The 13,508-nt window shown below is 35.4% G+C and overlaps 1 protein-coding gene across 1 annotated transcript; it reads left to right on the top strand.

The window, feature by feature from the left end:
• Window positions 1–5,885: 5,885 nt before the first annotated feature.
• Window positions 5,886–13,166, top strand: LOC113742206 (plasma membrane ATPase 1-like). The gene is made up of 21 exons (XM_027269976.2): window positions 5,886–6,309; window positions 6,434–6,553; window positions 6,781–6,879; window positions 6,966–7,103; window positions 7,193–7,327; window positions 7,422–7,601; window positions 7,703–7,909; window positions 7,996–8,115; window positions 8,213–8,332; window positions 8,415–8,537; window positions 8,617–8,721; window positions 8,874–9,018; window positions 9,530–9,694; window positions 9,811–10,049; window positions 10,190–10,222; window positions 10,400–10,481; window positions 10,877–11,037; window positions 11,648–11,833; window positions 11,921–12,103; window positions 12,196–12,374; window positions 12,809–13,166. Exons 1-21 carry the CDS (start codon window positions 6,256–6,258, stop codon window positions 12,903–12,905), a joined length of 2,871 nt encoding a protein of 956 aa, XP_027125777.1. The 5' UTR covers window positions 5,886–6,255; the 3' UTR covers window positions 12,906–13,166.
• Window positions 13,167–13,508: the final 342 nt, after the last annotated feature.

Genomic DNA, 13,508 nt, shown 5'->3' with positions numbered 1-13,508 from the left:
ACGAGCAAAAAACTTGCAACCCTGGAGGAACACTCCACGTTGCCAATTGGCAGAGAATTTTCAAAACCTTTTTTTTTTCTTTTTAAATTTGGCAATCTTTTTGTAAACTTGGACAACAACCATCTCCTAACATGAAGATATTTTTTTTCTTTTTATTCTTAAATACTCAAGAACATTCCTCACATATAGAAAGGGTAAATTTTTATACATTGTTAACGTATATAGGTACATGTTACACGTGTAAATTTTGATGTTTAAACTTAAATTTAGACGATGTGGTATGCATTTGCATCTGTTAGTTAAAGTATGCACTGACAATATATAAAAAATTAATCCATATAAAAAGGCAAAAAAAGATATTAGCTTAAACTCTACCTATTTAGATTTGCAAAATCATTTACTCCATTTAATTAGTTGACCATTTTGTCAGAAAGAGATGTAATCTGTAAACATCACCTCTTTTTTTTTTAACACATTTGGTGTTTAATAAATTATATATACTATAGTGTGTATCAAAATCATGGTCTTAAATCAACCTATAAAATCTTTGTTAATTATATTTACCCGGTATTAGGTCTTAGCGTTCAGTAGATCAGGCCTCCTACGTACGTTGTGGGCAAGATATCTGCCTAAAAAATTCAATAGATTCAGAAAAAATAAAAGAATGAATCCATTGATTTTGCACGAATAACTAAATGTATACTACTATAAAGTAAGCAAAAAAAAAAATAATATATTGCCGAAGTTGGTGGCTTTGTGTGGAAAGGATAAGATATTCTCCTAATTCCTAAGCATGGTTTCTAATTCCCATGTTTGACTAGTAGTGGCAGTATTGACATTAATCGATATTTCTCGACTGTAGCAAAAGCCAGTGAGGATAAGACTTGTTGGTAAGATGATGAATATATAATGGTTTGCATGAACGCCTATTATGATAGTTCTTGAAAAAGGAGTTTAAATGAAGATCATTTATTCATTTGTATGTACCAAAGGGTCAAAGAGTGTTCGTCCTTTGTTTTCAATTAATACTTTATTTTCTTTTTTTTTTTAGGTTGAAAAAAGAAAAAAAAATTACTATTTTGAAAACAAGAGAATAACACTGACTTTTATTTTGGATGTATTCACGTTTAAAGTAATTAAGCTACAAATGCAATTACTCTATAAATTTAGGGGGACAATATAACGGAAGAAAGAAAATTTTAAAATTTTAGGGAGTGCAAGTGTAAGATAAAATTAAAAATTCTTAAAAATTCTTGCAATTTAATTCTATCTCTACTCCCTCAGCTTCTTAGAAAGGAAGATAATATGGCACAATTTAATTCTATCTCTTCTTCCCCACTCCTTTATTTTTATATTCATCTTGAAAAAATTCTAAACAAAACTCTTTACGAGAGCAAACCCTAGACTAGTATGCACGTACTCATAATAGATGAAAGTTTTTCGTTCATGATCATGCAAAATTCCATCAAACCAAGAAAAATATATTATCATGCACTTAAAACACATACGCTATGGAGTAAGAATTGTACATACTAGTTCATACAGAATCTTCTTCTTTTTCTTCTTCTTCGGCAAGTCCATCGCAAAATCTTATTCCGTGCTCATTGTTTTTTAATCACATCCACATATGTAAATGAGATGTATGCTAGTGAAACTTTTGCTTCACATTATATGGAGGGTGGCTTCTGAAATGAGACTCCTAAAATATTATTGTTGTCTCAAACAACTTAATGTGAGGCTTATTGTCCCAATAATATGGGAACGAGTAATTGAAAGTACTTTTTTTTTTTTTTTTCCGAAAATGATAATTGTAGGATATCCTAATCTATCATACACTAACTGACTGAACTACCACCGGATCAAACGAATGCACCACATACCCTCTTGAATTTTTTGAAACAAATCTACATTTTAATGTGGCAATTGAACCCTTGCCTCCCATCCCACTAAGCCTTAAAGGCTTGATGGTGGTTACCAACCCAAAGGCTGGTGGTTAGTAATTGAAGGTACTAGATCTGTAAAAATTGTACAAAAATGAAGTTTTTTTTGTCGCGCAATCTCTGTTTCTCCATTTTTTTTTTTTTGGCTAAAAAAGTTTAGATGATTTCGCCTCTCACAATTAGTGACTCATGTCCTTTCATATGCGCGGACAAATCCTAATGATTTATTCCATTACTTGACAAATAAAAACAGATGCTTATACATCAATTTCCTTTATTCCAAACTATGCCTTTCACCATAAACAAAAGGTACCAATATGCAGTCTGGAAAAGGAATCTTATAAAAGATTATGAAGGAGGGACCAAAAACAAAGGAGCCAAAAAAAAGAAAGATGATAAAGCCTAAATGTTTCTTTTAAAAGGTACGAAAGGATGGAAATCAACATCACGGAGCGACCTTAAAGATTTTGCGTTCAATTCAGAATCAGAATAATGAAAGTGTCAACAGCAGCTTTCACTTTCTTGGCCTCAGTCACCAATGGATTTCTACAACTTGGCCGAATTATATGATACTGCCACCGTTGTTTAATCATACTTGGGAAATGGAATACGTACAACAAGGCAAATATAAAAGTCCGAATTGACAAAGTAGATGGACAAAGGAAAGCTGAGTTTGAGCCTTTGAGGAAAGCAAAGTCGTTCACCCAACCCTGCAACATTTTCTTATTGTGTAAAATAAAAGTTGAATCAATTGCAAGCCAGGTGGCCAACCTCCCATGCTTTCTTTTTTTTTTTTTTTTTGGGTTGAATCAATTCAAAGGTAGCTTCGCTTGCTCAAAAGAAAAAGAATGGAAAATTGAATTTGGGATAGTGGATTATTTGAAATATTATTTGGAATAATTACTGTAACATCTATTGTAATGTGATGTATGTGAAATAAAAAGATGATTGAAAAAATAAAAAAAAAATGCATTGAAAGCAGTGTTTATTATACAAGCAAATAATTTTTGGTCAAATAGGTATTATCCAAACACATAGAAATGTTTTTCTTTAAGATAGCCCAATATTCCTTGCTTTCTCTCCTGCACATTTCTTGTCTGTCTTTCTTTTTTGTTGGCTCCTTTGTTGTAAGTGCTTTTTAACTGTTTGAAATAGCATAAGTTTTTTTTTTTTTTAAGAGCATATTTATGCGTGAATGATTATACCACGTTTGGAAAGCTTGTAGATTCCAAAAGCTAAACTTCATGTTTAACATAATAATTATTTTTTACCAAAATTTCCAATCCAATTGTTAGTAACAGAAAACTAATGAACATAAATTTTGTTAAACGTAATTCAGTAACTATTAGAATCCATGCTCTGTACCTTTTAGCCCAGCCCCCCTCCCCCCTTCTCTTATTGCAAATTACTCATAGGTGACAAGCTAATGTCTAAATTTTCCCATCTCATATCGTGGATAAAAATATTTGACATATCAAAACTAATATCCGCACTGGTGATTAAAAACTTAGAATATGAGAGGTGATGCTAATAGTAAACATTGAAGCATGAAAGCTTTTCACCTAATAAATAAAATTATTTTCCGAGGATTTGTTACATGGAAAATTAAGTGCCCCTACAGGAATTTTTTATTTGTTGGTGGTGAGAAACACCTTTTTTTTTTTAAAAAAAAAAAAAAGCCTCTCCTCAAAAACACAATCTGTTTATTTACATGTAATATTTTTGTGCAAAACTTTTAATCGTATTTAGGAAAAAATTTGATATAATATAGGTATATATTATATTTCATACTATATTCGTCCCGTATTTTACTAACTATGTCCGAAGCATAGTTAATGATCATTTTGCATTATTTTCCTAAATACCATAGTAGTCTCAATTATAAAGTCTTTAATTTTAGTAAACTACAAAGTTCAACATAGTTTAAGTTGTGAAACTTTGCCTAAAGACTAATGAACAAGTATAAAATTAATGGACAATTTCAAACAGCAAAGACACAAAAACTTTACTCAAAACTATTCAACAATCCCCACTCACACAACAAGAACTAATTAGGTTGAATAATTACCTAAACAAAGTATGGTTCTATATGGCCTCACATTTTGGTACTAGCATAGAAATTTCTCCAAGCTATTGTTGCTTGCAATGATCTTATCTAATCCATGATATCTACAAAATTATTGTTATTAGAATTTTTCTCTTTTATTAGTAGTATAATATAATTTAGGACCGATGTAAGAATAAAAAACAATAAGTTAATTGAAGAGACGAAATAGGAAGAGTTATATGTACACATTAGGACATACATAATGGGGTAGGTGTGACAATTTTGACACCACTTAATCCTAACACATCTTTTGTGGAACTTGGTCAAGATTTTACGAGTTTGAGTTTAAATAAAAAAAAAAAAATTGCATAGATTAATAATAAACAAGTCAACAGTTGACCCTTTTAACTCTTTTAACCCGATTATTATGACATCTATTAAGTGGTCATTTATTTTATAACTTTTTGGAATTTTTGGCTTGTATCTGGTTGTTTTGGATATTGGTATTTAATATTTTATAACTTAAAGCATTTTGTAAATTTGATATCTTGATTATGTCATTTATTGATGTGGTCAATCATTTAATATCTTGTTAGGATCTTTGATTTGTAATCATTTGTTTTGGAAGGTTGGTGATTAACATGCATTGTAGAATCTAAAATTATTGTTGTTTACATAGTTTTCTCAATACATGAGTGACAAAAGGAAAAGAAAAAAAAAACTTGCCTTGTTTATCAAATAAGTTAAAACAACCCGTATACATTTTGGATTGTTTTAAGATGAGCTATAAAAATTTCAAATCGATCGCGAGTCAAGATATCTGACACGAATAATTAAACAGAATGTGTTGAATTAACAGATTACCTATAGTACTTGGTCCCCGAGTCGACCTATGGACCCGTGACCTGATTTTCACTCCTATAGAGAGGTAATTTCGTACTCGACACTATTTTTAGGTGTTAATAATGTCATTTTATTAAACAGAACAGAAGAAAAGAGCGGTCTGGAGTACGGCTTGTTTACAAAAAAAAATGTATTTTTTTAACTACTAAAAGCATTTCTATGATAGTAAATAATAACTCATTTTTCGTAACTTAAGTAGTCTAATTTTGATATTTTTAAAACTTTTTTTTTAAAAGTACTTCTGTTAAATGTGCTTCTTTTTAAGCCACAATAATGCCAAACGGGACTTAACCCGGTCAATTATTTGTTTGGTAATGATTGATATGAGAAGAAAAAAGATTTACTCCTACATCAGTTGGTCTCCTTCAAGACTGCCAGTCAAACAAGTTGATAATTATCATTTGTTATTATTTTCTGCTGTAATTTGAGTCAAAGAAGCTGCAACAACAGATTGACTGCTGTGACTCTTTTCCAACCCCAAGAGATAAATTACTGCAGAAAGGAAAGATTCAGGCAATAAAATTTTTTGTGACTTTTCTTGATAATCCAATGAAACAAAATAAATTGCTCTAGGGGCCCATCTGCATTTAATGCTTCTTGGCCTTTTTGCTTCTGACATACCCCCCAAGAAAAAACAAAAATTATCTCTTCTATATCCTGCAGTAATAAAAATTCAAAGCTAAAAATTTACCAAAATTACAATTGGTTCATGCACTTTTTTCTTTTTTTTTTTTAACATTTGCCCTTTTCATTTAGCAAGTAGCTGGACTGGGTACTTTGTGGGTCCCACTTTTAAAAACAAATTTTTAATATATTTCATAAATACATCATCATCATCTCAACTCTTCTTCTGTACTGACTCCTGTTGTCTTGTGTGGTCACAGCCGTTTCAGAAATGTTATAAGATGGTCTTTTTTTTTTTTTTTTTTTTTAACTACTCCTGTAAATTACTCCTACAATTAAAAAAAAATGCTTTTTGTAAATTAAAATAAAAAGAGAGAAATGGGAAAACACGAAAGGCAATGAACTTTTTAACTGTTACAACTCCAACCTCTTTTCAGCGGTTCAAGTTCTTGTAGATTTGGTGTTGGTGGGTAGTTCTCATTTTGGCCTATAATTCCATTTCTTTCTCTTCAAAATCCGATCTTTGTCACTGGGTTCAATCTTGTTTTTCCTGTCTTAAAGTTTGTGTGCTGGCTTCACTCTCAACCATCCATCCAACCATGGTGGTTCGCTGATTACTGGGTTCTGATCTGAAGCCTGATTTCTAGAGAGAAAGAAGAAGGAAAAGAAAAAAAAGAAAAAGAAAAAGAAAGAAAGAGCTCAGGTTGATAGCAAAAGAGAAAGTGAGTTGAACTAGTGAAGATGGCTGACAAGCCTGAAGTCCTCGAAGCTGTAGTGAAGGAGACAGTTGATTTGGTAATGGATCTGCGAACTCAAGAAAGCAAGCTTTTTCCTTTTTGGTTTTTTTGTTTTGGCTGTTGCCCTGATTTTTCTCATTCGGGTTTTTGATGGGAAAATTTTTCGTATGTGGGAACTGCAGGAAAACATTCCTATCGAAGAAGTTTTTGAGAATCTGAGATGTACCAAGGAGGGTCTTACTGCTGACGGTGCTCAAGAAAGATTGGCCATTTTTGGCTACAACAAGCTAGAGGAGAAGAAGGTACTCATTTTCAAGTTACCTTCATTTTTTTTGTTCTTTACAAGTTTCTGAATTTATCCCCTTTTTAAGTAGTACCAGTACAATTTAATTCTCACTTTGTCATCTCATGTATGTTGCAGTTATTAGTATTCCGCTTTTGAATGTTGTTTGAATTGGACTTGTGTTTTGGTCTGTAATAGCTATTGATCAATGTGTCCTGATGTTGGATTGTAAAATCTGGATTGTAGGAGAGCAAATTGTTGAAGTACTTGGGTTTTATGTGGAACCCTCTTTCATGGGTCATGGAAGCTGCGGCTATTATGGCAATTGCACTTGCCAATGGAGGGGTGAGAGCTTGTCTTTTGAGGTTGGAATTGCTTGGCTTTTGTTCTGCTTCTTGAGCTCTTTTTGAGCTCCGTGTCATGTGTTGCAGGGGAAGCCTCCGGATTGGCAAGATTTTGTGGGTATTATTACTTTGCTTCTGATCAACTCCACAATCAGTTTCATTGAGGAGAACAATGCTGGCAATGCAGCAGCTGCTCTCATGGCTCGTCTTGCTCCAAAAGCCAAGGTATTTGATCTAATTTTCTGACATTAAATTCATGCACCTATGTCTAGACATTGAGTTATGTTGGTCTGAATCTCATTGTTTTTGTTAAGGTTCTTAGAGATGGAAGGTGGAGCGAGGAAGATGCTGCAGTTCTTGTGCCCGGGGATATAATCAGTATAAAACTTGGTGATATCATTCCTGCTGATTCTCGCTTGCTCGACGGAGATCCTTTGAAAATTGACCAGGTTGGTATCCTGTTTTGGTTGCTCCTTCTATTTCCAAGTCATCACTTTTGCAGCTCTGCTCGAGGTACTGAAAGTACAATTGTGGAATTTGCAGTCGGCTCTGACTGGTGAGTCACTTCCTGTAACAAAAGGACCTGGAGATGGTATATACTCTGGTTCCACGTGCAAGCAAGGAGAAATTGAAGCAGTAGTGATTGCAACTGGTGTTCACACCTTCTTTGGGAAGGCAGCTCATCTTGTAGACTCCACTAATCAAGTGGGCCACTTTCAAAAGGCAAGTATATGGGCTGTTTATATGCATTTTTGACAATGCATATCCTTTTGAATTTTGTTTGTTTCACATTTTGTCTCATTTTCCCTGGTCATCTTACTTAGGTTTTGACTGCTATTGGGAATTTTTGCATTTGTTCTATCGCCATTGGGATGATAATCGAGATTGTTGTTATGTATCCAATTCAACATCGGCGATATCGTCCTGGGATAGACAATCTTCTTGTGCTTCTCATAGGTGGAATTCCAATTGCCATGCCCACTGTTCTCTCCGTGACAATGGCTATTGGGTCTCACCGTTTAGCTCAACAGGTTTGTTTGTTGGTTTCCTTGTACTTTGTGATCAATGGTGGTTCTTAAAGTTTTGCATTTATGACAAAACATTTCTATTCTGACAGGGAGCTATAACAAAGAGAATGACAGCTATAGAAGAGATGGCTGGGATGGATGTGCTCTGCAGTGACAAGACAGGAACTTTGACATTGAACAAGCTTACTGTTGACAAGAATCTTATTGAGGTTAGTGAGGGGGAAGTAGTTCTTAAATCATACATGCTCTTTTTACACCATAGGTTTGTTCAACGTATGGTTTTCCTAATTCTGATCCTATCTTCAGGTTTTTGCCAAAGGCATTGATGCAGATACTGTTGTTCTGATGGCTGCTCGGGCATCTAGAACAGAAAATCAGGATGCGATAGATGCTGCTATAGTTGGCATGCTGGCTGATCCAAAGGAGGTATGTTGCTTTTGTAGTAGGAATGTTTATACAACTATCTTTCTTACTATTCTGAATTGGCTTTCAAAATGTCCATTAACAGGCTCGTGCTGGCATTCAAGAAATACACTTCCTTCCTTTTAATCCAACTGATAAGAGGACAGCGTTAACTTATTTTGACAGTCAAGGCAAAATGCACAGGGTCAGCAAAGGTGCACCAGAGCAGGTAACAGTCTTCTGGCTTTTCTGTTAACTAGTATTCAGTTAATAGCGTATGCTAATATGTAGTATAAAATGGATGTTAGATTCTTAATCTTTCACACAACAAGTCGGATATAGAGCGTAGGGTTCATGCGGTGATTGATAAGTTTGCAGAGCGAGGTTTGCGGTCACTTGCTGTAGCATACCAGGTAAATTGGCTCAGATATAATCCATTTTGATCACCGCATTTCTGATTTTCTGTTCATATTGCCTGTGTAGCAAAACTGATTTGTGTTGCCTCTTTAGAATCTTGTCTAAATTGTACTTTTCTTTTTTTTTTTTCCTGCTTTGCATTGTGTAGGAAGTTCCAGAGGGAAGAAAAGAGAGCCCTGGAGGCCCTTGGCAATTTATTGGTCTCATGCCTCTTTTTGACCCACCCAGACATGATAGTGCAGAAACAATAAGGAGAGCTCTGAATCTTGGAGTCAATGTTAAAATGATTACAGGTGCATTGCACAATATGCCTTTAAGCACCAATTGCTTTACATGTAATATGTTGCAAATGTTTTGGTGAATGGCATATATAGAAGTTATAGGGAGGTTTACTATGGGATCTCGCTGAAGTGAATACTGAGACTAAACTATCTTGTATGAACAATTGTATTGCTGTATGAATAGCTAGAACTTACCTGGTAAACTTTAAACAACTCCAAGAACATGATATTACAGCTTCCCCCAGCCTCTGTATTTTAGAAAGGCACCCTATGAACTGGCAAAAGTGAGTCTTTGGTGGTCATTGGTTTGAGAAGATGGAAATAATCTAAAGTTTAGGCAGCCATTGCCCTTCCAAATAATGCATTCTTACGAGAAAAAATGACATGTTGCATAAGTATCTATAACATAAGATTCTTCCTGGCTGCTTGTACATTTTTGCTTTGAACAGCCTACCATCATTGTCTGCACCAGTTTTTTTGTCGTGAAGTCCAGTGTTTAATTGGTTGACTCTTGTATTACCAGGTGATCAGCTGGCAATAGGTAAAGAAACTGGGCGACGGTTGGGAATGGGAACAAACATGTATCCTTCATCTGCTTTGTTGGGTCAGGACAAGGATGAGTCTATCGCTGCTTTACCCATTGACGAACTGATTGAAAAAGCTGATGGATTTGCTGGTGTATTCCCTGGTAGGTTCTGATGTAGTTTTTGATGGTTGGAATTGCGTATCCTGGCCTTCTAGATCTTTTATATAGTATTATATTTTCTTGCTTTCCTTGCTATATTCACCGGACATTTTGTTCAGAACACAAATACGAGATTGTAAAGCGCTTGCAAGCCAGGAAACATATTTGTGGAATGACTGGTGATGGGGTCAATGATGCTCCTGCTCTGAAGAAGGCTGACATTGGAATTGCTGTCGCCGATGCAACTGATGCAGCTCGTAGTGCTTCAGATATTGTCCTTACAGAACCTGGGCTTAGTGTTATCATTAGTGCTGTTTTGACCAGTCGGGCCATCTTTCAGAGAATGAAAAATTATACGGTACTGCACCAAAGAGGATAATTTTGATGTCTTGGTTATTGGTGTTTGGTTAACTATTGCTGTCTTGCCAGAGTTCATGTGCCCTTTCCTAAAGGCTGTTTGCATAGACTTTAACTGATTACACTGTTCAATGTTCGCAGATTTATGCAGTTTCTATCACTATACGTATTGTGGTAAGTTATAGTACTTCTTTGTTCTTGTAAGTTTGTGCTCATATTCTCGTTTTCTTTATCCTTGGCAGATGCTTGCTGATCTTTCATCTGTTAACAATTATATGTCATTGGCACTTCTGCACTTCTGCTTTTGTTTGACTTTTATTCGACAGTTTCTGATTTTCTTGAACATTGCAGCTTGGGTTTATGTTGCTGGCATTGATATGGAAGTTTGACTTTCCACCTTTCATGGTGCTTATTATTGCAATCCTTAATGATGGTTAGTTCATAAAACTGCTCTTCACCCAAACACCTCCCCTGTCTGGCTTTGTTGCTTGATGTACACACAGTAATAAGTCAACCAAAATAAATGCATCAGAGAATAGGGCAAACCTTTTTCTGTAGAAGAGAATAGGGCATACCATCTTCTGTAGTATGGTACAGAAGTATGGTACAGAAGCTTTCCAGAAATAACCTCAATATTTTACTGGATTTTAAATTGATGATATTGCCTAACCTGCAAGCATTAGTTCTTCATTTTCCTCATAGCATCTTTTAAGCAGTGTCATATATTACCAGAGGAAGGGTATTTGTGATTGATGAAGCTAAATTGTGCTAGAGGTCCCATAGGATGGCATCCGTCCTTTCTATAACGATCAACTTGTGGTATTTCAGGCACTATTATGACGATATCGAAGGATAGGGTGAAACCATCTCCACAACCAGATAGCTGGAAACTGGCTGAGATTTTTGCAACTGGAATTATTCTTGGAAGTTATTTGGCTCTGATGACAGTTATATTCTTTTGGGTGGCCTATAAAACAGATTTCTTCCCTGTAAGCAGACCTGTACTACAGAAACTGATGGTTTACATTTTTCATTGCAAAGCTACAACTTTTGGATTACTTTTCTTGTTTGAAATTTTAGTTTTGATCTACAAGTGTCAAAAGCGCTGCACTACGTGTGGATTTGCTCCTTGGATTTAAAATGTATCAATCTATGATTGAAGTGCTTGCTTTCAACAATTTTTTCCTCTGTTAAGCTGATTTCTGAAATAGCTGATTATTGAAAAGCTTTTGAAAACCCTAAAAGCATGTGTTTGTCTTGCCTGTTTTGAAAGCTAACATCTGTTTCCAAAAGTACCTCAAGCGAAAGGCTGAAGCCAAAATCTGTTTCAAACACCTGAAGAAGTTTTAGCTTAAGAGAAGCTATAATCTGTTTCCAAAAGTACCTCAAGCGAAAGGCTGAAGCCAAAATGAGTTTCAAACACCTGAAAAGGTTTTACCTTAAAAGAAGCTATAATCAGCTGTTTTAATGCGCTTGAGAACAAGCCGGGGGACTGATTTTTACTGCTAGATGTCATGACTTAGGCTTGTTACTTCCCCACCAATTATGGATTTTTGTGCTACTTTATAACTGAAGTAACTCGCATTGGTCTTTTACCAGAGAACTTTTGGGGTGTCAACACTTGAGAAAAGAGCTCATGATGACTTTCGAAAGCTTGCATCGGCAATATATCTGCAAGTAAGCACTATCAGTCAGGCGCTGATATTTGTGACAAGATCTCGAAGTTGGTCATATGTTGAACGTCCTGGTTTGTTCCTTGTGGTGGCTTTTGTGATTGCTCAGCTGGTAAGCCAGGCCTGATCTTTGTATTAGAGTTCCTTTTAGCAAGACTATTGGCTGTATTAAAATTCTTTTTCTATTTAATGCAAATAGGTTGCAACTCTCATTGCGGTATATGCAAATTGGAGCTTTGCTGCCATTGAAGGAATTGGATGGGGTTGGGCTGGAGTTATTTGGCTATACAATCTCATATTCTATATCCCACTTGACTTCATAAAGTTCTTCACCCGCTATGCCCTAAGTGGGAGGGCCTGGGATCTTGTTCTTGAACAAAGGGTACAGATAATAATGCCACAGCATATTTGATCATATCTGTCATGAATAGCTTATTTTATACATATATTTTTAATGTTTTCCCTGTTCTGCAGATTGCTTTTACAAGACAAAAAGACTTTGGAAAGGAGCAACGCGAGCTCAAGTGGGCACATGCACAGAGAACACTTCATGGGCTGCAAGTACCAGACACTAAATTGTTTAGTGAGGCTACTAATTTCACAGAACTCAATCAGCTGGCTGAGGAAGCCAAAAGGAGAGCTGAAATTGCAAGGTAGAGATTGATCATAGCAATAAGTGATATCAGTTTCGTGCTTAGAGTTGTGTTTCTCTTATTATCTTTTGGAACTCCTATGGAATAGCATAATTCTTTATAATCTATATAACGATAGATAAAAATAGTTTCTTTATATTGTGCGTTTGCATAACGATGTTCTATGGTTGACCTAGTATTAAGTCCAATACATTCTTGGAACTTTTTTACTGACTTAGTCTGTTGGTTTTGTTTCATTCATTTTATTATTGCATGAGCAAGTTTTACATCATTGGAACCTCAAATGTCCATATTGGTGTTCTTGTCGTTCTTTTCTCATAGCCTTTGTTTAATCAGGCCAAGACATCCATGGATTTAAGCTCGTGCATTTTTTGGGTGGTTGATTTTCCTAACATATATTTGTTTTCCTGATTCTTTGTTGTCTTCATTTTCAGGTTAAGAGAACTACACACCCTCAAAGGTCATGTCGAATCAGTGGTGAGATTGAAGGGTCTTGACATTGATACCATTCAACAAGCCTATACCGTCTGAGGAGATATACGACTACTGCTGCTGCTGCTGGGTGCAACGTGTGCTGAGAGTAAAAATTAACCCATAATCCACACTTAGATGTGAGTTCCCTTTGATACAGAGAGTTCAAAGTGGACTGTGATTGTTGTTTTCCAGCACATTTGCTAGAATAACATTTTTAATTTTATACCTTCCCAGGCGTTCTCTGGAACCCGAAGTGGGATAAATCAACGCTTGTTATGCCATAGCGTATTGTCTATATCCATCAAGTTTTTGTTCTCATGGTTCTGTCTCTTTTTAGCTTGACTTTTGCGTCTTGCTGTTGAGTTGTGAATTTTTTTCCGTCGAGCATAGGAAACTACTCTAAAAAATTTTTCATCTAAGTGTATTTTCCACGAAGTGATTCTCTATTTGCTGTTGTTGTCGCCGTATTCCGTATGTCACTTGGTCGTTTTGCCTTGCCGCAGGCGCAACAACTGACTAGTGACAAGCATTGCGTTTGGTCATAATTCAGGGTTTCGTAGTTTGGATGATATCTTTGAATGGATAAGTTGGCTTTTTCGCAAATGGCATAGGCGAGTTATGACTTGCGAACCTCCTTTGCTATGTAGCTGTTGAATTTCA

The sequence above is a fragment of the Coffea arabica genome, chromosome 4e, assembly GCF_036785885.1.
Source record: "Coffea arabica cultivar ET-39 chromosome 4e, Coffea Arabica ET-39 HiFi, whole genome shotgun sequence".
Lineage (NCBI taxonomy): Eukaryota > Viridiplantae > Streptophyta > Magnoliopsida > Gentianales > Rubiaceae > Coffea > Coffea arabica.
The sequence above is the reverse complement of the archived record's forward strand: the minus strand, read 5'-3'. Positions and strand labels throughout refer to the sequence as shown.

Coding starts and splice junctions, on each gene's coding strand:
- LOC113742206 (XM_027269976.2), top strand. CDS start 6,256: ATGGCTGACAAGCCTGAAGTCCTCGAAGCTGTAGTGAAGGAGACAGTT. Junction 6,880..6,965: donor TTGCACTTGCCAATGGAGGG/GTGAGAGCTTGT, acceptor CATGTGTTGCAG/GGGAAGCCTCCGGATTGGCA. Junction 8,538..8,616: donor GCAAAGGTGCACCAGAGCAG/GTAACAGTCTTC, acceptor AATGGATGTTAG/ATTCTTAATCTTTCACACAA.